This window comes from Myodes glareolus, chromosome 23 (assembly GCF_982192425.1).
Source record: "Myodes glareolus chromosome 23, mMyoGla1.1, whole genome shotgun sequence".
Lineage (NCBI taxonomy): Eukaryota > Metazoa > Chordata > Mammalia > Rodentia > Cricetidae > Myodes > Myodes glareolus.
Genome location: NC_142048.1, coordinates 5,343,815 through 5,368,888, shown reverse-complemented (window position 1 = coordinate 5,368,888; position 25,074 = coordinate 5,343,815). Strand labels below are relative to the sequence as shown.

The window sequence follows — 25,074 nt, the reverse complement described above, 5'->3', positions numbered from 1 at the left end:
ATGAACCCCCCAGATAAGCCTCTGTCTCCCCTTGCCCCCCACAACTGGGATAGGAAAGCCAGGCCCACTTCCTGTTCTCGGCACCAGGCCAGGACACAGTTGGCTGGGACTGTGGAAAATCCTGTCCCGTACACTGTTTACACCATCCTGGGGCTCTTGACTTCATGATACTTGTAAAGCCTGTGCCCGCCCCACCCCCACCCCCCACTGATTTTCCTCTCTGGTTACCTTGCTAGTTTTCAAGAACAACACCCAGTATAAATAAGTCTGGAGGGAAATGAAAGTAGAGTGGCGAGGGCTTTTTTCTTTTAGCTTTCTTTTCTTTTTTTTTTTTTTTTAAACCATCACCACCACCAGCCTTCTGCACCTGATCTGGGTGGGGCCGCAATGCGTGCCGTTCCTCGCTCCTCAAGTTAAGAGTGTCCTACCTCAGCACAGTTGTGCTGAGGAAAGTGACAGCAGGCACCTCAGTGAGCCCTTCAGACAGTGGAGGGCTCTCTCTTAGGGGTTCTACTGCTGCAATGAAAGTCTATGACTAAAGCAACTTGGGGGGAAAGGGTTTATTTGGCTTACACTTCCACATCACTGTTCATCAAAGGAAGTCAGGACAGGAACTCACAGAGGACAGAAACCTGGAGGCAGAAGCTGTGGAGAAGCTGCTTACTGGCTTATTTCCCCTGACTTGCTCAGCCTGCTTTCTTATAGAACCCAGGACCACCAGGGATGGCCCCACCCACCATGAGTTGGGCCCACCCCATCAATCAGTAATTAAGAAAATGCCCACAGGTTGACCTACAGTCAGATTTTACAGAGGCATTTTCTCAACTGAGGCTCCCTCCTCTCAGATGACTCTAGCTTGTGTCAGGTTGACATATAACTAGCCAGGTTCCCAGAGGAATATTCTAGACAGTTGTTGAGCTTTGGTGACATTTGCTTGCTTTAAAAATGAGTTCCCCCGACTGCAGGTGCGGTCAGTGGCACGAGCCTGCAGAACATGATCAGGGCCCTGGGTTCATCCCAGCACTCCAGCCGAAAAGGAAATCAAAGTAAGTAAGTTCTCTAAAGTGTGTTCATAGAGCACTTCAGAATGTAAATACGGCTAACTTCTTTCACCTTCTCTCCACCCACACCCAGAAGAAAAGCCACCTGTGAAGTAGCGGGGTGGATGACAGCCCATTTTCAGTGACTTTTCAACCTTGTCGTGGTTTTTTTCTTTCTTTCTTTCTTTCTTTTTTTAAAAATCTTTGCAGTGGTGCTAATGGAACATAGGGTCCCCTGCATGCCAGGCAGGGGATTCATCCCTGAGCCATGCCCCCAGTCTTTTTTGACTGTTCCTCAAAACTGCTTTCCAGAAGGTCTGAGCAGTCTATGTTAACACAATTCCAAGGCCGTTGCAGTGGTCAGCTCACGCCTGCCTCTGAATTCTTGATGTCATTGGAAGCATACCTTGTACCTCCCCAGTTCCCAGGCTTCACAGGAACCTCTTTAAAATATAGCCTGCCTTGAATCCACTGCCCAACTAGGAGAGAGCCAGATTCCAAAGGAAACATGGTGGTAAACCTAAAATCATCAAAACTAGGGATACAAGCTGGCCTGGTGAAAGACACCTTTAATCCCAGCTCTTGGGAAGCAGAGATAGGTAGAGCTTTGTGAGTTCAAGGCTAGCCTGATCATAGTGAGTTCAGGTCAGCGAGGGCTGTACAGTGAAGACATTCCCTCAAAAAAGAAAGAAAAGGAAGAAAGGGAAGAAGGAAGGAAGAAAAGAATAAAACTGGTACCAGGAAATTCCCTGGGCATTGTGGCACTAGAAAAGATAGAACACTATGAGGAGAGCCAGGCTGGCACAGTTCAGTCCCAGGGAGAGGTGACACAACTCTCTGGTCTGAGACATTGCAGCAAGCCGGAGGGTCAGATAGCATTGTATCACCAGGTGTCAGGGCTTCCCAAGTCAGGAGACCAGGGAACCATGTCCACACTGCACCCTCTGTCCACTTCTGTATTTCAGGCCCAGAACCAGGACTGTATCACACAGGCCATCACACAGTCAGACCTTTAGCTAACAAGTGACTTCTCTATGGGAGGAGCAGTGCATGTGTTGTGGCACCCATGTGGAACTCAAGAATAACTTGCTTGAGTCAGTATTATTTTCCACCATTGAACCTGAGGATCAAACTCAGGCTTGCTTGCAAGTACATTGAGCCTCTTGCCAGCATCAAAAGATACTGAGAGGCACACACCTTTTCTGTTATCCTGTGTCTTGTCCGGAGGCTAGAAAAACATGCATATAAGGGCAGCCTTGGGTTTATAGTGAGACCCTATCTCAAAAAAAACAACCACTAGCCTGTAGATGGCCCTAGTCTATCTCCTTCCGCTCCCCAGAGGCAGGAGGAGTTGAGGTTCTGTAGACACAGGCTCCAGAAAGAGATAGCATGCTGCTCACATGCCTCACCATATTCTTAGCCTGTGGAGACCCATCTGGGGAGCCCTTCCCCAGTGGATGCCTGAAACTCGTATTCACTTTCCTATGCACCTGCAGTTCTGACACAGTATGACTTTTAAACAAGGCACAACTGGCAAATGAACAGTTACGGTACGCTACAATAAGTAATTTGAGATTCAGGAGCTGTTTTCTGGAACTTTCCTTCTCCATACTCTCAGTGTGATGAACAGTGACAAGGTGGGGATCACTGTATTCATTGTGGCATCTCTGCTGATGTATCCAGTGTGTGGCAGACATTTCCCTAACTCTTCCTTTCCAGGACACTCTTGACAATGAGGCCAGTTGTCTCTGTCATGTCACAGATGGGAAATCAAGGCAGAGAGCTGGGCTGGGATTTCAGCCCAGATTGGGAAACCCAACTCACCTCATACCATAGACACATGCCATAGATACTGCAGCACCTGGCTTTTCCCAGGGCTACTAGGAAGCTCAGGTACTTGACCCGTTGGCTGTGTCTCCAGCCCTAGAACACTGTTTTCTTTTGGAGGAACTGCCTTCTCTCTGTGTCTGCTCCTGGCTATTTCTCCCCTGAAGCCATGTGTCTCCTTCAACCTGAGAATGGGGAGTTCTCGGTGTCTGCCCTTCAGAAGGTGCCATGGAGTTAGTCCAAGTCTGAGTAGTAGACAAGCTGTACTAGCCCTGGGTCAGCACTGACATGCGGTACAGTCTGGGCAAGCCTTTCTGTGCTTCAGTTTGCCTGTGTGTGATGGCAGTAGGGTTCCCTCACAAGCCCTTAGGGAGAGGGTGAGAGCAGCAGGACAGCCGTCTCCATCCTGCCGGGGCCAGAGGCACTGAGGGGGCTAAGGAAGGAGCTGTAGCTTCTGCAGGCCCTGCCCGTACCCCTGGTGCAAAGAACTTGTGACTAGAGCCAAGCGTCTTTCCTGTGACTGGATGAGTTTGAGGAGTTTGATGTCATTTTTATTGTCACAGTGCTGTAGTGCACTGTGGTGGCAGCAGTGCCGTCACACCTGGCTTGGTCCTTCTGGTTTTGTCAGTAGTGAATTTATTTGATCTGGACTTTACTGTTTTATATGTTGGGTAAAATGTGTTCTTGTTTATTTAACATTTTGTTCTTTTTGAGAAAGGGTCTGTCTTAGTTAGAGTTCCTTTGTTTTGTTTTGTTTTGTTTTGTTTTGTTTTGTTTTATGAGACAGGGTTCCCCTGTGTAACAGTCCTAGCTGTCCTGGATCTAGCTCTTGTAGACCAGGCTGGCCTTGAATCACAGATATTCACCTGCCTCTGCCTCCCAAGTGCTGGGATTAAAGGCATGCACCACCACGGCCCCGGCTTAGTTATAGTTCCTATTGCTGTGATGAAACATCATGACCAAAGCAGCTTAAACAAGAAAGGGTTTATTTCACTTACACTTCCACATCAGAGGAAGTCAGGACAGAAATTCAAATGGACGGAACCTGAGGCTGCAGCTGATGCAGAGGCTATGGAGGGAGCTGCTTACTGGCTTGCTCCTCATGGTTTGTTCAGTCTTATAGAACCCAAGACTATCAGACCAGAGATGGAACCACCCACAATGGGCTGAACCCTACCCCATCAACCACGAATTAAGAAAATGCCCTACATGTTTGCCTGCAGCCTAATTTAAGGGGACTTTTTTTTTTAATTCCAAGACAAGGTCTCTCCTTATAGCTCTGGCTGTCCTGGAACTCACTCTGTAGACCAGGCTGGCGTCGAACTCAGAGATCTGCCAGCCTCTGCCTCTCAAGTACTGGGATTAAAGGCATATGCCGCCACTACCCAGCTGGAGGCATTTTCTTAATTATAACTCCCTCTTCTCAGATGATGTTAGCTTGTGTCAAGTTGACATTGAATTGTCCATGACAGGGTCTCACCCTGTAGCACCTTGACTGGCCTCAAACTCAGACAGAGATCTGTCTGTGCTGGGGTTAAAGGTATGTGGCACTGTATCCAGTCAGATATTTCACTTAAGAAAGAATTAGTTTATGTGTACGGTATTTTGTTTGCATATACGTCTTGTGCAACACAGCTCTGTTAGACTCCTGGAGCTGCAGTTACAGATGGTTGTGAGTTGCCATGTGGATGCTGGAAACCAAACCCAGGGCCTCACAAAAGCAGCCAGTGCTCTTCATCACCCATTGTCCAAGCATTTCACTTTATTTTTTTCCACCATATTTTATTTGTGTAAGTGTGTCAAATACCCCAAGGTGCACAAGTATTACAGGAGTTTCTTGTCTCCACCATGCAGGTCCAGGGATCACAGCAATCCCTCTTAGCATTCCCATTTCTCTTTCCTATTTGTGTGCTCTCCACCAGGTGTGATAGTACCTGCCTGTCCTCCTAGCACCCAAGAGACTGAGGCAGGAGGATCAGGAAACCCAGGACTATCTGACAAAAGAAAACAGTGTTTCTTACCCACCCTTTGCCATACCACAGAGATCTTTCTCCCACATGGGAGGCTCCAGCTCTTTCCTGCAAGTATCTCAAATGATCTGGCATCTGTGGTTTGTCCACCTGTGGTTTGTCCACCTGTCTGTCGGAGGGTGTCTCCCCCATAGGTCAGAGGCACTGCATCCCTATGATGCTGACAGACAGGCACTTGCCAGCCACAGATACTGACCCTGAACTGGGAAGGATGCCGTGAGTGGTGGGAGCCCTTAACTAGCAGGGGGAGGCCCAGGCCCACCACTGAAACAGTGCCAAGACAGAGTGATTATTGACAGGCAGGGCTCGGACCAGAGTGGAGTCCATCTGCTGAACTTACCCTGGGGTCTCTAGTACTTGGCCGAATTCCCAGGGGGCCTCATAGAGCTTCACAGTCCATCATATCTCCTCATCATCATTTATGCCCTGGCAATGCTTAAGTGTGCATGGGCAGCCGTTTATGGTGGTTCTCCAGCTGTTCCTATCCTGGGCAGTCCTAGATGCTTGTGTTAGTGTCATACCCAAGGTTCTACAGTCTTCCTTTATGCTGTCTAGCCAGTGTTTTTTAGGCCTTCCTCTTCACCTTATCCCATGCACCATCATATCTAGCTATATTTATTTGTTTTGTTTTTTGAGGAGATGGGCTCAAATGAGGCCAAGACCTGGCACCTGTACGCCCTGAAGAGCACTTAGAGTGCGCTTCGTACACCAGCCCCATGTGCGGTCTGTCTTCTGCTTACCACCCCTCCCTCCTCCTCCTCCTTTCTCCACCCATCCATCCACCAGACTACCCCCATCAGTCCACTGTGTATCTCCCTGCTGTCCATCTACTCACTATTCCATCCGTCTGTCCTGCTCTTCTCATGTTGCTGTCATAAAATATCCTGGTTCATCACTGTGGGGAAGTCAGAGTGTGGCTTGAAGCATCCAGTCATACCCACAGTCCAGAGCAGGGGATAAATGCGTGAGTGTTTGTATTTAGCTCTCCAGCTCTGCTTATAGAGTCTATGGTGCCACCCACAGTGGGCAGGTCTTCCCACCTCAGTTCATGTCATCAGAATGATCCCTTCTCCCATGCCTACTGGCCAACCTTATCTAGACTTGGAGCCCTTGTTGAGAATTGCTTCCCTGGTGATTGTGGATTATATCAGGTTGAAGATTTAAACTAACCATTCTACCATCCATCCACCTACGCACCCATGCATCTACTCACCCATTTACCACATCAGTCTGTGCGTTCATCCATCCACCCTCACCCTCGTCTCATCCACGACATGGCCCATCCATGCTCACCCACAGGTCCTATCTACCCTTACCCACATATCTGTCTATCCATTCACCACTCCACACATTCATCCACTCCCTCATCCATCTATTCGTAACTGTCTTATTTCAAATGGGAATTGGGGGTAATTTAATTGAGACTTAAGCCTTGGATAGGGAAACAAGCTGAAGTAGAAGTAGCTGCCATGAGTGGGTAGAGCTAATGGAGGTAGTGTGGTTGTGCCAACAGATGAAGAGGGGCAGGCATTGGAGCATACCCTCCAGCCTGAATCACTCAGTGGGCTGCAGCATACAGGCCTCTGGGGGCATAGAGAGGGTCTGTCTCAGCATCAGGCCAGCAGAGGCTGAGGCCATACGCATCTCTGAACATGAGCTGAAGTCCCAGGAACCCATGTGTAGTGTTGAGCTGAGAAAGATCCCATAATGGAGCAAGAGAGACCATTGGGGGATAGGGTTACCCTCTGCTGCTTGTATTGGTGGCTCCCTTTTCATACAGAGGGCCTGGCTTTTGAGGGTGGAGGAAAGTGGGGTCTTGAGAGGACCCTGGTCTTACCAGGGCTCTTGGTGCGGGAGTATTTGCCCGGTGCCTTCTTTTTAATGTCTGTTTTTGCCTCTTTCATGTCCTCTCTTACAGCCCCCACCTTCTGGCCCCTTCTCCTCCTCCTTGGGAGGCACAGGATTCTCAGATGACCCCTTTAAAAGTAAACAGGACACTCCCGCTCTGCCTCCGAAGAAGCCCGCTCCTCCACGGCCCAAACCGCCCAGCGGTCAGTACGCTTCCTCCTCTCGCGGCACCCGCCGGTGGGGACAGGGCGGCGGGCACAGGGCCCCTCCATTGAGCAGCCCAGAGTAGAATAGACCCCAGGGTAGGAGAGTTTCCCTCTGCCCCATTGCTTCCCCGTTATCCCACTCGGCTTGAGCTGTGTGTGCTGTGCTATTTCTCTGTCCCGAGGTCCAGGCTGTGATAGTATCCACACGAAGGTCCTCCCGAAGGCGCCTGCATCAGTGTACCTCTATCTGCACCATCCCTTAGTGTCCAACGTCCTCCTGGCCTCATGCCGTTTCCACAGTGGCTGCAGCAGGGACTCAGGGTATCCCTTGTCCCTGAGTGTTGGGGTAAGGTGGTGGTTTGGGCCCACCTGGTCAGGAGAAGGCTGCCAGAGGGGCTTCCTGCCCTCTTCCCTATAATCACACATTTCTGAACCCTGCTCTTCAGAGAGGGCCTCTGTGCCCTCCCCTAGCACATCCTGAGTACTCGTGACTCCCATGTGAAGGGTTGAGGACAGAGCTCAGTGGCCTTGCATGACTGAAGTCCTGGCTTCGATATCTAATACTGAAAAAGAGGAAACATTTCTGAGTGACTCGCATACGCAATGTCTTCTTTCCAGTCCCTAATAAGAGCAGGTGGCCACAGGGCTACAACTGTCCCTACAGGCTCCCGTCCATCATCCATCCACTCTGCTATCCAGGCTGTCCTTGGCAGCAGGACACCTGCACAGACCACCTACAGAAGATAGAGGGAGGGTTATCCTGAAGAGGCTGCCCTCCCCTCCTGTCACCAGTGCCTCTCAGGGACAGGTTGGCAGACTGTATGATGAGAGCAGACTCTCTGTGAAAGGGTGGGAAAGGGGCACCTGTAAAAGACACTGGCCTGGAAGTACAGGGGAGTCCTTCCACTGTGGGCAACACCCTGCACTCCATCACCTCGGATGTAGCATGTAAACACAAGTGCATACCTGCACATACATGCCCCTCATTCACAGGCAGTGTGTGTGCACGCTCATACACATATGTGGCCACATGCATATTCCATCACTCAAGGCTCACATGCACTTTGAAAGCAAAGGCTTGAATGTATGTGTACCTATGTATATTTTGCGTATGTACTCTTGGTGTCAAATGTTCAAGTGTCAAGTGAGCATTCATTCCTACAGTGTGCCCACTGCCTGTGTCAGATGTGCCACAGGCATTCACTTGCACACTTGTAAACACTGCACTCACTCCTGCATCATGTGTGTCCACAGACATGCTCTCATGGACACAATGCTGACACTGTCCCATATGGCCTCCCATGTCCCTGTGTGTCCTCTCCTCATGCCGAATTTATAGAGCAGGCAGCCTGTGAAGTGCTGAGTGCTCAGTAGCCCGGTACCTGGCATTGCAGTTGAGTCTTCTCAAGAATCAGCCCAGGATCGGAACCTCAGGGCCCTCAGCCACCTGTCTGAGGCTCTGAACCTGGTGCTTTTTCGATGATGCAGACCTGGGTTCTGTCACAGCCACTGTGCCTTGGGTGTGCATGTGTGTTCTTGCTGTCTGACCTTGGGAAGCCTGGTGCATCCCTTATATTTTCTGATGCTAGTGAGACCCTGCGATAGACAGGGCAGGCAGCACAATGTCTACTTACCACAGAGGAAGGGGAACAAGAGGGCATGGGGGCCACCTGGAGTCACGGGGGAAAATGCATCTGCACCTGGACTTGGTCCCCACCTTCCCTCCATCACTCGTCTCTTGTTACTTGCCATTTGCTCTTACATCAGCAATCAGGAGAACCCAGCCAGGAGGGTCCCAGTATCCTGAGAATTGGGGCTCTCTCGTGCACTGTAATCCTGAGCAGCTGCAGCGTACCTGTGGGGGCCTAAGCGTTTTTCATTTCACTCTACCCAGAAGCAGCAGCTGGACAGAAAGGCGCGGCCGTGTACACACTGCTGGGTGGTAGGTACAGATGTGTGTGAGGTGCATGTAAGCCCAGCATCCTATGCTGTGGTTGTATCAATCTCATGCTAGTCTCTAACCATGCAGGTACCGCCATGGTACCAGTGCACAGCTCAGAACCCTCCCCCGCCTTAGCTGACTTGTTAATTAGCCCTGTTTGATGGGAAATCATTTGGCATCAAGTTCCTGGTTCATGCATGGATTTGGAGCTCAATCTTCACTTCTTCCTGTGTCCCATCCATACCACACATGCCACAGCTACTCTCACAGGTGGATGGGGCAGCAGTTCACACTGATCAACTCCCACGGCTGGACTTGCTCAGGAGCCAGGGCATTTTCTGTCTTCTGACCACTTAAGAAGACATAGCCAAGCTGAAGTGGGGCCTTTACATTTTATTTTATGTCTGAGACAGGATCTCTGTCATAACCTGGAACTCGACAGTTCTCCTGCCTCAGACTTCATGCCTCATAATGCCGTTTTTTGGATGGTGCTTTTCTGCCCACCCTTTTTCCATTGAGGAAAACCACGTGATCAGTGTACAACAATAACAGCCCTCATCTCCATCGTTCAGACCCTTGCGATATCACATGTGGAATTCTACAGTGGGAGAGCTGGTCCCTGGCATGACTGGGAGGGGATGGAGGAAGTAGGGCACCCTGCTCCCAAGGACCCCTACAGGTGGTGTACCTGGCAGAGAGTGTGTGACGACGGCGGTGCTTTTCCAGGCTGTGTTTTAGCTGATTCAAGCAGGAATCGTGAGTGACAGTGGTTTTCCTCATTGTGACTGCCCTGCATGTGAAATATGCTACCATCTTCCTGCCTTGGCTTTTCTAGCCCAGGGACAGAGACTCTCTGAAAAACCCTGCTGTGCCTGGAAGTGGCCGCTTAGCTTTGGTCCATCTGTCCAACAAAAATCTAAGGAGTTGTTCAGTCAGGCTGCTTTGGGGACATGAGGACCTCGGGCAGATGTCCATGGGCTGCCTTGTACACATGCCCAGAGCTCATCCTGCCTCAGTTTTCCACAGCCTGGGCCCAGACTTGTAAGTAAAGCACATGGCACGGTGAATGGTGTACAGGTCTGCCTTGCATTCTGTGTGCACCCAGCCCTCCCAGGTGCAGGGTCCCCTGAGGGTCGTCACTCAGGATGTGTAGTTTGGGTCTGGGCAGCATATACTTACGTGCTGCGTTCTCCCAGCTCCATGTCTCTTGGGGTCTGCTATTTGTCCTATCTCAGTTTCAGTTCACATAGGGATCAGCTGTATCTGTTGTGGTACACACCCCCCCTCCGATGCCAAGGATACAGTTCTCTCCTTGAAGCTATAGAATATGTGTCTTAGGCTGCTGGGGTGTGCAGAAAACTTGGGTGCTTTGAAAGCAGTGCATTTTCATGCCTGGAGATCTTTTCTAGAAAGGTCTATCAAGGTATTGAATAACCTGCAGGTGTCTGTCTGAGCTTGAGGCAGCTGACTGCTTTCAGACGCATGCAAAACAGCCTGAAAACTGCCAGTGAGTGCACACCTCCCCCAGGTAAACAGTGGTGTATTTTCTGCAACGGACGAAGACGGAGATCAGTCAGAACTCACCGCTAAAGTTTCTAGGTAAAAGTTGTTGATTTGCAAAGAGAGAAACAGATTTTTTTTTTTTAAGTGCAGGAAACGGCTGTGTGGGCGTCAGTGATTGGGCTGCCTGAGATAGCGGAATCCTGACGGGCCCCACCCTGCCACTTCCTGCCAGTGCTGCCCTGCGGCTCCCAGCAGAGCCTGCCCGCTGCCCCAGCGGCACCCACTCACCAGCCTGTCACCTTTAACCTCTCCCCAAGTTAATGATCATCTTTATTACTACTCATGACCTCTCCTCTACAAGGCCAGGCACATGATAGGGATAAGGTCATAGTAGCTTTTTGCCACCACATAGTAGCTTTTTTCCCCACAATGCCACCAGCAGTACACTTACATTAGCAAATATCTCTCAAGCCACATGAGAATGGTCTGGACTTGTATTGAATTTGATGCCCTTTCCAAAGCAGAAGCAAAAAGTCACTTCTTTTAAAAAAAAAAAATCACTTCTGCCGTGACAGACACATCCTCTTCCCACCCGTGTGAGATCTATGCAGAGTGGCATGAGTTCCTCGCAGGGTCACTGTGGTCTGCAGGGTACAGACGCAGGGAATGTTCTAGGACTGTAAGCATTCCACTCTAGTGTGCTCTCAACCCTCCTGTGAGGTCCCAGGCCAACAACAGAACCTGCGTGTCTGGGCCCTAACACTGGCCATACTGTGCGCAAGCCTCTTGTTGCTGCGTATTGTCAAATGGCATCGCCATCTGAGCCTGTGGTTAGCACCTCTGCCCTGAATGTAACTACTTTAATTCCGTTCCCACGATGGTGGCAAAGAGATAATGCAGCGGGTACACTAGAGAGTTTAGAATGGGACACACTTATTCCATTTCAGGAAGATGCTGGCATTTACTAGCCAGCCAGGATGGGCAGAAGGCACCCAAGCAGCCTGAGACACCTAAACTGGTGGAGCACCATCACCCCCATTTTGCCCTCACTCACTGTACCCATTGCCCTGCTGTTGTCAGGGTAGCCCTGGAGGATCTGTCTTGGAGTCCGTTCTAACCAGTGCCTGTGCAGATGCAGGCTGAGGAGGCACCCATATTCTGAAAGGGCTGCTTCCCAGGCTATGGGTTAATTCATGCTTCTCCAGCTGGTTGCAGTAACCCTGCAATTCCTGTTCTGCAGAGTTAGCAGAACAGTTTGAAATAGAAGTATTTGCCTACCTTATCACACCCACCCCACTGTACCCAGCAGGGTGATTCCAGTGGATGTCCTGTAACTCCATTACCCGGAATGCAGTAGCGGGTAAATGCTACTCCAGGGGTGGGTCACATCCAGACAGTGGAGGTCCTGGGGAGCCTGCGGGATGTAAGCCCAGAGAAATAGGGTCTTCCTTCCCACATGCATCTGTGGTGATGAGTGGGCACGAGCAACTAACTTCCAGGCCCTCAGTGAGCCAAGGGTCCACTGTTGACTCACCTAAAGGACTCAGGCTATTGGCTCCAGGTACAGCCTCCCCAACCCTCTGGTGGGGTCAGTGTGGTCACTCACAGCTTGTTAGAAATTTGACCATAAATAGAGCCAAGTAGAGGGGCTGGAGAGATGGTTCAGTGGTTAAGAGCACTGACTGCTTTTCTAGAGGTCCTGAGTTCAATTCCCAGCAACCACATGGTGACTCACAACTGTTTATAATGGGATCCAGTGCCCTCTTCTGTCATGCAGGTATACATGCAAGTAGAGCACTCATGTACGTAAAATATATTAAAAAAAAATAAAAAAAGAGGGGAGCTGGAGAGATGGCTCGGTGATTAAGAACACTGATTGCTCTTCCAGAGGACCTGGGTTCAATTCCCAGCACCCACATGGCAGCTAACAACTGTCTGTAATTCCAGTTTCAGGGGATTTGAAACCCTTACACCAATGTCCATAAAATTAAGTAAATTATTTTTTTTTAAAAAAAAAGGGAAAAAAAGAGAGAACCAAGTAGGGATCCTTACCCTAAACCCTCCCTGGGCTCCTCCATCGGCCTATGACCCTTTCCAGCACAGGTCTTCATTCCCACTGCAGATATCACGGTCTGTGCTGAGTCCCTGCCCCTCACAGAGGTAGCATTCTGGCTATGTTGGCCCTTGTAGGGAAGAACAAAGGTCCCTGGCAGCCCCACGGCTGTGCATAGGAAGCACTTAGGACTCCCCACCGCCACTTCTCTGCAGAGAACATCTCCCAGAACATCCACTGAAACAGAAGGATCGCATCAAAAGTGACTTCTCAGTATTGCTGCGCAGTGAAGATTGATGTGTGCCAGAAATGGTGGCTTGTGCCTGTGATCCCAGCACATGGGGCATAAGGTCCCACTGGGGCTGCGGAGTGAAACCCTGTCTCAGAAACACCAAAACAAATGACAGAACACAGGGCAGGTGGTTTGTAGCAATTTGTGTCAGCCCTGCCCCCCAGCCTGTTTTCTTCTGTAGGCTAATGTCACCCCCTTCACCAGTTCCTCATTAGAGTTCAGAGCGGCCCTTGTGAAAACTCAAAATTGTCTTTCTCACTTCAGACCTCTTTGTCTTTTGTGGACCCTTTCCATGGTGGGGCAGCGCCGTGTCTGCCAGCCCCGCAGACTCCCATGGCCTCTGCCCATATCACAGCAGACAAAATAGCCCAAGCACAGGTGGGGATAACAAATATTTGTTCAGCTTTTCTCCTCAGCTCAGACCCAAACCTCATCCTGTCCCTTCTGATGCGCCAAGCAAGACTTCTCAAAAATTGGTAAATATTTTGGGTGGGAAGTTTTGGCACCATGATATGATCCAGTACCTCAGATTTTTATCTCCTAGACTGTGCTGCTATACTGTGCTCTGATCTACCGATGTGCCTGCAGTGTCCTGGGCACCAAGGCTACCAGAACAAGTCAGCGGGAGAATAGAGGTGTGAGCGGAAGGGATTCCTTTCTTCTGACAGTTGAAAGTTTGAGTCAGGCAATCTGATTTCTCTCTCCTCTCTGTCCCTACATAGTCTTTACTTTGTTGGTAAACTGTGGGCAAAAAGAGATGAGATCCCTGGTGACTTCTTGGTGTCCCTGCCTGGGACAATGTCCCTCACCTAGTTCCCGACAGAAGGACTCCCAGAAGCCTGGCAGTAAGAACGACCAGTGCTGTCCAGGGCAAAAAAGGACAATGACGGTGTGTGGGTGCCCATGTTGGTGCACGGTGGTGTGGGAACGACCTGGGTTGCAGCGGGTAATGGCTGGGGTGGGGCAACTGCCCTGACCACAAACCTTTAGTCTTTGTTCTCTAGTTGTCTTTTTTGGGGAGGTGTTTTTCCTGTATTTATCTCTCATCTGCAGAACTGCGTTTTCTAAGTACAGCGATGAATTGTGTCAATAGAGCTCAGAGTTTGATGGGGCAAGCACATGCTCTCTCTTGGGTGCAATTTTTTTTTTTAATTTTTCCCCCCTTTTACAGCACGATGTTTCACTCTATAGCCCAGACTGATTTGTCTGGAACTGATGATCCCCTTGCCTTAGCCTTCTAAATACACCAGAGCCCGGTCCTGATATTTGATATTCTCCTTAATCAAATTTCTAGGGACCCTGCACTCCAGACCTCTTGACTGTCCTTTTGTATCAGTCCCTTGAATGGATAGTCACCCCTCTTTGATTATTGAGATCCAGTGTGTTATTCAAGCCCGACTTTGGGAAGGAATGGCTCAGGGGATCCCTAAAAAGCAAGCCAAGAAAGGCAAAGGCACTTCCCTGATCTTTAGTCTCTGGGTGTGCTGACTTTCTGTGCTGGGAGACAAACAGCCTCGAAAACCTGAAAAATAGAAAAATTAAAGAAATTCTTCCAGGGTGGGGCTGGCCACTGAGTAATTTTTTTTTTAGCAGAGTGTGCTGTGGTAAACCATGGAGTTCGTGTTGTTTTTGCCGAAGTCAGTGCTGTGTGTGGTTTCGGTACACCGCTCGGGTGGCTGTTGAAACTGCTGTGGTTTCCACATACGACCTACTGTGCTTCTTCAGTCCCCTCAGCTAGTGCAGGGGCCGGAGGGCATGGCCGGGGGTACCGTGCCCGCTGTGGCATCAGTTACCACGCACCACCCCGTTAAATTTTCATGTAACGTTTTTATTGTCATTTGTTTTTTTTTTTTTTTTTTTTTTTTTTTTTGGGAGGGTGGCAGGGACAAGGAGGTCGTCTCATTCCCCCTGCCGAGTTTTCCAGTTACGAACTCTGTTTTTATTTCTTCCCTTTGTTTTGGTTTTCTACATTTATTTGCTTGTGTGTGCACTTTGGTCAGTGGCACACAGGTGAGACTCAGGGCAACTGTCAGGCCAGTTCTTCCATTATGTTAGTTTGAGGATTGAACCCAGATGTCAAGCTTGGGAACAAGCAACTTTGTATGATGAACCATCTTGCCAGTTTTGTCTTTGAGACATGGCCTCTGTCTTTTTTAGTTTCTTTCTGATCCCTTCTCCGCAGCCATTTCTCCATACTCATGTCCCGAGAGCCAAAAGCGCTGTGACCTTGCTTCCTACTGCTGGGGTAGACAGAGTGACTTTGTCGCACTCAGGATCAGCTTCACCTCGAAAATTAGGGAAAGCGATGAAGGAGTTAGCAGAAGTGGTTACATAAAAGCAGGAACTAGACCCAGCCTTGAAACAATACAGCCACCAAAAGTAACTCAGTACCAAGTAGGAAGCCACGGCCAGGGTCTTCCATCATTGCTCAAGCTGTGGGCACAATCCAGGGCCACACCAACCTGCTGCAAGTGGCAGGGACCTGCAGCACCTGCACACCAGCACCCAAAACACAGGCACCTAAGAGAAAACCGTCTCCCTCCTGAAAACAAGAGGCAGCAGTTGCTCCTGGCGGGTTTCATGAGCACAGTCGCGATTTCTAAATAACGGTTTCAGCTGCAGCGAGTCTTGGTGTGAAAGGCTCTTTTCATCTCTGGTCGCCTCTCTGCTCTCAGAAGCCTCAACCTCAGTTGACTGCAACTGGCTAGGCTCCTGACTGCCTTCCCACCAAAACAGTTTTTTGCGTTCTTTTAATCCCCAAACCAGGGGAGAGAGAGCTCTTCATCAGATAGCTGAAGAGTGGTCCAGGAGTGGCTCGTCGCCTCCTTTCCCTGCCCGGCCTCAGCACACTCTGCAAGAAATGTCTTGCTCTTAAATTCTTATTCATTGCTTTTGAGACGGATTCTCATATAGTCCAGGCTAGCCTTAGACTCTGGTAGCTAATGTTGAACTCCTGGTCCTCCTGCCTCAGCCCTCAGCCGCTGTACTGGAATCAAAGGTGTGGCTGACCACGCCTAGTTCTTAGTGGGTAGGGAATGAAACCCAGGGCTGAACAAGTGCCCCACCCTTGTTTTTATTTGAGATGGGGCTGGCTAAGTAATACAGTCTAGCTTCAAAGCTCATAATCCTTCCTCAGCCTCCCAAGTATAGGATGACAGTCTACATAACACGGTCAAGGCCAGCCTGGGTTACATGAGACCATTTCTCAAAAAACAGCCGTTTTAACAATAGTGACCAGCTCTTCATAGCTGGGGGTCAGGACTTCTAGCCATGAACTTGATGGAGGGATATGGAGACAGGCTGAGCAGGCAGCAAGGCTGTGTGGGAGATCCCGGGGGCCAGCTTGTTCAGTCCCTAGCCTAGGACCTTGCCCAGTACTAGGCCTGCACAGGCATGAGTTAGTGTGTATTTATGCATGGTGGGGGTGGGTTTCAGAAACTAAAGTGGCATAAGATAGCATCTAATTTGAGAGTGCCCAGGTTTGGGATCATTGCAGAAGGCTGAGAGGAGAGTCGGTGTGGTTCTGGGGCTTTTCTGGTACTCCAATACCTAGGGAACTCAGATCTTGTGCTATAATGAGCCACATTTCATCAAAGGCCCACAGCCCACCCTCCCTCCCAACTCCTGATTGGGCACTGAGGATAGGGAGCAAGGTCCAGACTCAGGGGTGGAGGTTCCAGCCTTCGAGAAGAGAATGAGAAAGCACACAGTGACTTGACCACCAGGTGTGACAGGGAGGCATCTGAACCAACAAGTGGGCACTGGAACAGCCTCCACAATATGACCTTGCATGTGGATGGGCTGTGCAGATGAGGCTAAGTGCATTATGGGCTGATGGAGGGGTTTGTTTAGGGTGGAAGTTACAGAGACAATGACCAGAGAGGGTCCCCAGACGAGGACAGGGATCTCTCCTATGTCACACACTCTTTGCCTGGGTGAGGCTCCCAGACCACAGGATGAAGCAAGGCCCAGGACAACAGTTGGACCCTGGGTCAGTACCAAAAGTGTGCTGGAGCCTTGTGAGCCTCCCCAGCCTTTCTGACTGCCGTTTCGTTCATGCCTGTTGGGTAGGCTTGCAGGGATATTTGGAGTGGGAGAGAGATAGGCTTTAATAAGCCACAGGGGTCAGAACCTCTGTGGAATGAGATGTGTACCATCCTTCTGACAGGGGCTCCAGGTTTGTGACAATGACCTGGGCAGAAACCTAAAGGGAGGTTAGGTGTAGTGGTGTGTGCCTTTGATCCCAACAGTCAGGAGGTAGATTCCAGGCTAGCCTGATCTACACGATAAGACCCTACTTTTTTTTTTGCTTTGCTTTTTCGAGACAGGGTTTGTGTTGCTTTGGAGCCTGTCCTGGAACTAGCTCTTGTAGACCAGGCTGGCCTGGAACTCAGATTCGCCTGCCTCTACCTGAGTGCTGAGATTAAAGGCGTGTGCCACCACCGCCCAGCTATCTTTTTTTTTAAGGGGGGGAGGAGCAGCATCCTGAAGGAACAGTACAGTGGTGCTCATTGGACTCCTCCCATGGCCATGTACCTGCTGTGCCCTCCTATCACCAGGTTCCACTCCAGATGTGTCTTGTGAGTGTGTGAATTATAGCAGTATAGCAACTGCAAGAACCCTTGCCTACCCTGTCAGGTTCTTATCTCATGGTGGTGGCACCAGGTCACTATTGTGTGAAACTTATTTCTCATGGTGCCGCACCTCTAGCGTAAACTAAGCTGAGAGACAACCTGGTTCCAATTATTGTACTTTACAGCTGTCTGGGCCCAGGCTGCCATTGATGCTTTCAGAAGAGAAGTGCAGCCAGGGCTCCATCGAGTGCAAGAATCAGCTCCCGAGTATCATCCTGACAGCACCCCAGTCTCTCCTTCCTGCCCACGCATGAGGAGAGAACTTTTCCTTCATGAACCCCAGAGCAGAGAGTGGAAGGTGTGAATTGAGTTTGGAGCCCTAGATAGCTGGAATAAGGTGGGAGGTGGCTCAATGGTCTAGGGGGAACAGAACACAATGCTAGGACTTTTTACTTGCATTTGTAAATTTGCTGGGGGGATGAATGCCGTGGCACGTATGTAAGTCAAAATATCTTACAAAGCTGTCTGTCCCTTCCATGTTGGTTCCTGGGGTGGCTTAGGTCATCAGGCTTGGTGATACGTGTTGCTTTAGAAATCTTGCTAGCCAGACTGCTGTCAGGCTGTGCACTGTTCTGACAGGCAGGTGGCCAGGGCCGACTGTTCTACTTTCTTTCTGAATGATGATTTTTGAAACCATGAGAGCCGGTGTGGGTAGTTCATTAACACCAGGGAGCTGTGCTGACCTGGCCCTTGGGACTGATGTCTCAGCCATGTCAGATGTCCGGATCCTGTGCTCAGGCAGAGGTGCAACATCAGGATGCAGGAGTACCTGCCTGACTTGGAAGTGTGTGGTTGGTATTTGTCACTTGTAATTATGCCCTGTGCTCTGCTCTGCCTGTGACCTTGTCACCGGGGAATCCTCCCTGCCCTCTCTTGCTGTCCTTAGATATTTTTACTGTGTCTCTGCTCAGCTGTGATGGGAAGGTGTGATGGGCTGGGCTAAAGTGAGTCACGTGCAAACAGCCTGCCTGTCTCATCCTAGGTATTCTCTGAATGGAATAGTAACTGTAGGGAAGTGTGGGCCAGTGACACCTCAGAACCAGGACCTTGGTACTGGGAACCAAACTTGAGTTCTAATGTGTGTTTTTAACTACTAAAGACAAGTTCAATTTTAGCTGCTGGTGGGTCTGTGTGTTTATGTACCTGAAGTGATCTTGGGCCAGGTGTGGTGGCACATACCTGCCATCCTAATCTCTTGGTAGGGTGAAGCAGGAAGATGAGTTCAAAGCCCAGCCTGGGCTGCGTGAGAAGACCCTGTCTCAAAAATAACTTTAAAGCAATTAAATCATTCTTCTGGCACTGCTCACTACCCTGTTCCTCTGTTTGGGGTTGTTATCAACTGTAACTCCATGCTGTAACAAGTATAGAGTGGGCATAGGGTCGTGGATTCCAGACCCCCACCCCCCCAAAAATTAGAGTCCCCAGGGCCACTGCTCTCCCCAGAGAGACAGCCAAGAGCCCCACTCTGCCCTCCACCCGATCGTAGTGAGTAACTTGTGTTTCTTTTTTTTGTTTTGTTTTTTTGTTTTTGTTTTGTTTTGTTTTTCCCCTAAACTTTCCAGGTCAGAGTACACCTGTAAGCCAGCTTGGTTCTTCAGCCTTCCCCGAGTCCCCCGATCCATTCCAGCCACTCGGGGCTGACAGCGGCGACCCGTTCCAAAATAAAAAGGGGTTTGGGGACCCATTTAGTGGCAAAGATCCATTTGCCCCCTCCTCTTCATCTAAACCTCCTAAGGCCTCTTCCTCCGGCTTTGCCGACTTCACCTCTGTAAGTTGAGTCCTCCCTCGGCTGCCTTCCTGCCTGGCTTGCTGCTTCTTGGGGGTGGGGGTCCCTCTGCAGCTACAGACACTGCTCCTCCTGCTGCTGGCACCTCCCACCATCCATCTACTACTTTTGTTATTTATTTTGCACTGGCCTCTGTAAGAAAAATAGGTTGTCGATAAAGATAAGAGCGACAGTTTAATGGACTGCAGGAGGATGAACTTTCTCCTGGGAGAGTGGCACAGAGTGTGCCTGCTCTGTGCTCAGTGACTGATCTTTGTCCCTCAGAGGATATTGTGTTCACTGGGTTTCTGTTTGAGACATGGTCCCTATGTAGCAGAGGCTGGCCTGGAACTCAGAGTCCACTTACCTCTTCCTTCCAAGTGTTGAGACTAAGGTGTGTGCCACCGTGCTGGTCCAGTGAGTTTTGGAGATTGAGCGTGCAGGCACTTCCCAAGACTGACTGTGAACATTTCATCAGGAAAGGACTCTGAGTGCCAGGATCCTGCCTAAGCACATCGTGCATGTAGGAGAAGTCCAGGCAGGGCATCTGACAACGAGAGATTCGGTTACTTTCTGTTCTGTTTTGGTTTTTTCCCAATTTCTGTTTGATTTATTAGCTACAATGAGAAAGAATCCAACCTAGACGACCGCCCTGGAACCTCTTCTCTCTTTCAAGGGTTCAGAGAGGCCACTTTCGCAGACCAGGGTCTTCTTGGAATCAGCCTGGGCTCTCATCATTGCTGCCCTGTTGTCTGTTTAGAGCCAGCCCCGGCTCCTTCAGGGCGTTCTCAGCACATCTACCACCTCAGGGCAGCCTGTGTTCTGAGTGTACTGTCTTCCCATAATCTATGTCACTCTTTTCCCAGAAGTGTTCCTTTGTAAAGGTTTGTGAGTTCCTCGCTGGGTCGTCTTGGGAGACATTGGGATCACTGCTCTGCTTACTCATTTCTTACTGTTCTTCGAGATAAGCCCAGACTGCAGTTTGTAGCCTAGAATGACCGTCGTGAACTACTGATCCTCATGCCTCCAAATAGACCTGGAGGGCTGAAGTGTGGCTCGGTTGTGAGAGACTGGCAGAGCCTTATATGACCCTAGGTTCCATTCCCAGTATAAAAAACAAACAAAAACTCAAAGCACTTGTATCAGGGCATAGTAAATACCCAGGTGCTCTCCAGCCGTTAGTGACATCCATGGAATGTGGCTGTATTGTGGCTTTATTTGAATTACATAGGCAGAGCTGGGCCCAATGGCACTTACCTCTTATCCTGGTCCTGGGAAGCTGAGGCAGGAGGATCTCGGGTTGAGGCCAGCCTGAGGTACATGGGGAGATGATGTCTAAAAATAGTAATAATAATAATACATTGACCCTGGCCTTCTTGTGGCCTCTGGGGAGCTGTGACTTTTCCAAGTTGACTTTTTCGTCTCTATTGGCAGCACACACATTGTGCCTTTAGAAAGGCATCATCATTGGTAAGAGCCAGAGACAGAAGGCCTTTAGGTTTTGGATAGCACCAGGTATTGTGGAAACTATTAACCAACAAGGCCACGACTGGTGCTGAGCCCAGCTCCATACCAGCTCTCTTATCTCAGCACGGGGCAGGTAAAAGCAGGAGAATCAGGAGTTCCAGGTCAACCTGGGCTACAAAAATAAAATAGTCCGTTTAAAAAAAAATAAACAAACAGGGCACAGCTGTTGCCACGTGACTCCAGTGCTCGGTTTGGGCAGGGAAGAGTGGTGGTGGAGCTGAACCACAGTGTAGAGAAATGACTGTGGCCTTTCTGAAAAGCCAGTTCACTTCCTGTGCCCGCACCGGCGGAGCACTCCGTTCCTCTGCACAGTTTCTTGTAAACACCAGGTTCCGAGCTGTGCCGGGGCTAACGACTCCGTTGTCCCAGAGTGCTTACTGGCTTCAGGTTTATTTTTCAAGTTTATCAGTTGTTGTTTGAGTCTCGTCTAGCTTAGCCTCAAACTCTTAGCTTCTGGGTGCTGGGATGTTGGGTCCTGTACATCCCAGTAAAAAATTAACTTTTTATTTAAACACCCTCATCTCCAGATGGGAAACCAAATCCCGCCTGCCCTGCCCTGCCCTTGCCTGACCTGTGTTCCCATCAGCACAGTGTGGTCCCCACCTGTGGCAGGGGCCCTCTCTGAACCTGCTTTCCAGGCCGTTGGGGCTTCAGTACTGTGCAGGCTCAGGAAAGGCTGTAGTCATCTGTGGAAAACAGCTTGATGGGGTAGACTTCTGGAAGCTGATGTCACTCATGCAGGCCAGCCGTGCTATCCTTGGCACCTGCTGTGACACCCCAGAGCTTTCTAGTGGTAAGCCATTTTCCTCAGTAACTCTTCATCTTAATGGAAGCTGCTGCTTTCCCCCCACCCCAAGACAGGACTTTTCTGTATAGCCATGACTGTCTTGGAACTCACTCTGTAGACCAGGCTGGCCTCAAACACACAGAGATTCACCTGCATCTGCCTTCCAGGTGCTAGGATTAAAGGCGTGCACCACCACCGCCTAGCTTTAATGGAAGCTTCTTTTCTTGGGCTCTGGCTGTAGCTCAGTGGGTGGCACTCATGAAGCCCAGGGCTCCATCTCCAGCACCCAGTAGTTGAGGAGTTAAAGATCATCCTCAGCTGGTTCAAGTCCAGTCTGGGCTATAAGAGACCCTATCTCAAAAAAGGACTTGGTAGCCAGTACCTTTAATCCCAGCACTTAGGGAGACAGATCTCTGAGTTGAGGGAAACCTTGGCTGTATAGAGAGAACTTCTCTTTAAAACAACAAAAAAGTTTCTTTACATTCTGGCAAGCAGGGCACGGTGGTGCCTATCAGAGGCCCAGGGAATTCAAGGCCAGTGTGGGTTGCCTGAGTCCCTGCCCTAGGAAACAGGCACAAACAGCCATTCTGCCTCAGGCCTCGCGTGTATTTCTTAGAAGCAGCTAGGGGTGCAAATCTAGCAGAACAGCTGACAGCCTGCACAGCTTCCCTAAGAGCCAGGCAAACATCAGATTGACTTCTCTGGGCCTCGCAAAGGCATCCATGAACAGGCTGAGAAGTGGAGGCAGAGCCTGTCTGTACGTTCCATGCAGACAGATTTCGAGGGGCTTCAGAAATAAAAGCTTCTTGACCAAATTCACAATGATGATGGTGTCTGAGAAAGGGGACTCCTTGCAGCTGACAGTACAGAAGGGAAGCGGCACCCAAGCTGCTGCTCAAGGGGCGCCTAAGACACCCCAGACTCAGGTCACCCCTATGTGACCCAGGAGAACCAGAAATGGCTTAGTCTAAGCATCTCCAATCAGAACTAGTCAGTACTACTGAGAAAATACCCTTGCTAGAAACTTCTCTCCACCTAAGTGCGTGAGGCAGATCTGTATGGGGTTCTTTCTCTTGGCCTCTAGCTCAGAGGCACCCCAATTTGTGGGATGAGTGAGGTGCAGTAGAGGCAGGGGCTTGCTCATCTGGGCTGTGGAGGATGAAGCCCTTCTTTCTGTGGCCCATCTTCCCTTATTTTGCTCCCCATGAAGTTTTGGGGAAGTTCCCTAAGACAGTGAGGGAGAACAGATGAGGGGATCCAACCTCCAAGAAATTTCTTAGACTCTTGCCCCAACCTGAGCCCTGGTGAGGGTTCCTGGGCTCCACCCCTTCCCTAGGAGGCCACACTCCCACCACCAGCATAGTTGAGTAATACTCCAGTAGGCGCCTTGTCACTGGCTAGGAAGTCACAGACCTGTTCTGGGACTGTTAGGTTCCTTGTGACCCCCATATCTCCCACCTAGAATCTCCAAGGTCCCCAAGCCACTGTCCGTGTCAGTTACTGGTGACAACGTACAGACAATTCATTCTGAGGGCCCAGTGCCCTGGTGAAGCAGCTGCCTGTGTTCCTCTCCACTGCCCTTCCCTCCTTCCCAAGGAGGTTGTGTTTCATCCCTTGTCTACTGATGTCTGTCTGTTCTCAAGGACAGATATCCACATTCACTAGAGGAGATGGTGATTAGGGGACTATTGAGGTCCCTATACAGTCAATGGACTGGCTCCCTGGGCACTTGAGGCTCCAACCTAAGGAGGATGGAAACTTTGACAACCAGTTGGGGTAGCTGAGGCAGGAGGATTGGCCAGCCTGGTCTCCATAAGGAGAACCTGTCTCAAAAGGAGAGAGAAAGCTGGAGGATGTGCCTACAGAGTTGGTAGGCCTGCTTGCTAGAACTTCCAGCACCAGGCCAGACTGCCTGTCTCTGCAGGGGTGGGTGTCTGGTCCTCCAGTTGGCATCTCAGGTTGGATGCACCTTGCTTCTTTGTACATGGGGTGAGGTCAGGGGGTCCCAGCATGGTCTCTGATTTTTACCTGCCCAAGGGCCCCTCCGCCCACATTCTGGCCCCCCTCTCACTGTCCCAATCTTTTTTTATAGTTTGGCAATGAGGAACAGCAGCTGGCCTGGGCCAAGAGGGAGAGTGAGAAAGCGGAGCAGGAGCGGCTGGCGAGACTCCGGCGTCAGGAACAAGAGGACCTGGAGCTGGCCATCGCCCTCAGCAAGGCTGACATGCCGGCTTAGGCGGTGCAGGGAGGCCACTGCTGTCTATACGTACACCCATGCTCAGCACGCGCCCCGCTTCAAGCCGTGCTATGCCACAGCCACCACAGACAAGGACAAGCTGGCCGCAGAGCCTTGGGCTTTGGGGCCTTGTTCAGAGGCAGTAGATGCAGCTTACCCCTGTGGTTGGGCCAGGAGGGCAGCTGACAAAAGGCCTGGAAGCTGAGGGTCTTTCTGTGGTGTGATGGCCATCAGTCAGGCTTCACCTTCCAGATTATTCAAAGGTAGAGGAGGCCTCCATTCTCCTGACTGCAGACAGGCCCCACCCCTAGGCCCTCCCCACATCCACAAGACACCCCTCCACACACACACATGATGTATGCATTCGTTGTATAAAAATGAAGTTTGAATGATTAATATAAAATATTTTAATACAAAACATGAAGCTATCTTGTTTTCAATCTAGGAGCGTGGGTCAGTGACTCCCTGGTAGTCTGAGGGAGGACCAGGTGCTCCTGCAGCAGGGTAAAGAGAAGCACTAAATTGTTAGCTTGTGCATGGTGCCTGTAGGTGCTGGCAGAGGCCAAAGGGGCTGTCGTATCCCTTGGAACTGGAGATACAGGAGTTGGGAACTATACAGTGTGTGTGCTGGGTACCCATGGGGGTCGGAAGAAAGCGCCAGAGCCCCTGGAACTGGAGTTACAGAATCACCATGTGGATGCTGGCAACTGCAGACACTAATCTTTGAAGGCAGTTTATGATCACAGATAATCCAATTTGACTTATCCTTTTTCCAAAATATATTCTTCTCCCTCTGCAGGAGACAAGTGCTTTTGAAATGCAGTTTGCTGGCACACCCTGGGACAGAGACAAAGGCAGGCAAGGGCAGTTGGTCAGCTTGTTCTACATGAGTTCCAGTACAGCCAGGGCTGTGTAAAAAGACCATGTCTCAAAGAAAGTGATGCAGGTCAGACACCTGAATCAGAAATACTTCTAGATATGCAGCTTTCTGAGTGAAGACAAAACATAGACACTCACACAGCCTTCTATCGATGGGGCAGGTGGAAATGCTGCCTGGCGTGTGAAGGGCCTCTGGCCATGGTGGGAGATGGCCTGTTTCCCTAGAGCTCACACTTTATTTCGTGTGTTTAGAGTCTGACTTAGGGATGGAGTGGGGAGCTGGATAGATGCCTGCTGCTCTTGCAGAGAACTCAAGTTTCGTTCCCAGCACCCACATCAGACAGTTCAGCTACAAGGATCCCTGGCTCCAGGGGACCCACTACCCCCTCTGGCTTCCATGGGCACACGGGCACACACATACACACACATAGTGGTGTTACATGCCTTTGACCCTACTGCTTGGAAAGCAGAGGCACAAGTAGGCAGATCTGAGTTTGGGCCACCC

General features: G+C 50.2%; 1 protein-coding gene and 1 long non-coding RNA gene across 13 annotated transcripts in view; one reads left to right on the top strand and one right to left on the bottom strand.

Annotated features, from left to right (window-relative positions):
• The window catches only part of Eps15l1 (epidermal growth factor receptor pathway substrate 15 like 1), an 81,979-nt gene extending 57,871 nt beyond the window's left edge, over window positions 1-24,108 (top strand). For 3 of the 12 annotated variants that reach the window (XM_085680376.2, XM_085680375.2, XM_085680374.2), the window contains 4 exons: window positions 6,816-6,948; window positions 8,846-8,893; window positions 18,938-19,143; window positions 23,547-24,108. In XM_085680376.2, coding sequence (XP_085536502.1) covers window positions 6,816-6,948; window positions 8,846-8,893; window positions 18,938-19,143; window positions 23,547-23,690 — 531 coding nt within the window. In that variant the 3' untranslated portion in view covers window positions 23,691-24,108. Of the gene's footprint in view, window positions 1-965; window positions 1,047-6,815; window positions 6,954-8,845; window positions 8,894-18,937; window positions 19,144-23,546 lie in introns of those variants that run through there. The other 9 variants (XM_048442817.3, XM_048442816.3, XM_085680377.2 and 6 more) reach the window with 7 other exon arrangements.
• On the bottom strand, window positions 14,506-21,104 carry LOC125406017 (uncharacterized). The gene is made up of 3 exons (XR_007233761.3): window positions 20,398-21,104; window positions 19,508-19,687; window positions 14,506-15,026 (listed from the first exon to the last, which is right to left on the bottom strand). It is a non-coding gene; the product is annotated as an uncharacterized LOC125406017 (long non-coding RNA).
• Window positions 24,109-25,074: the final 966 nt, after the last annotated feature.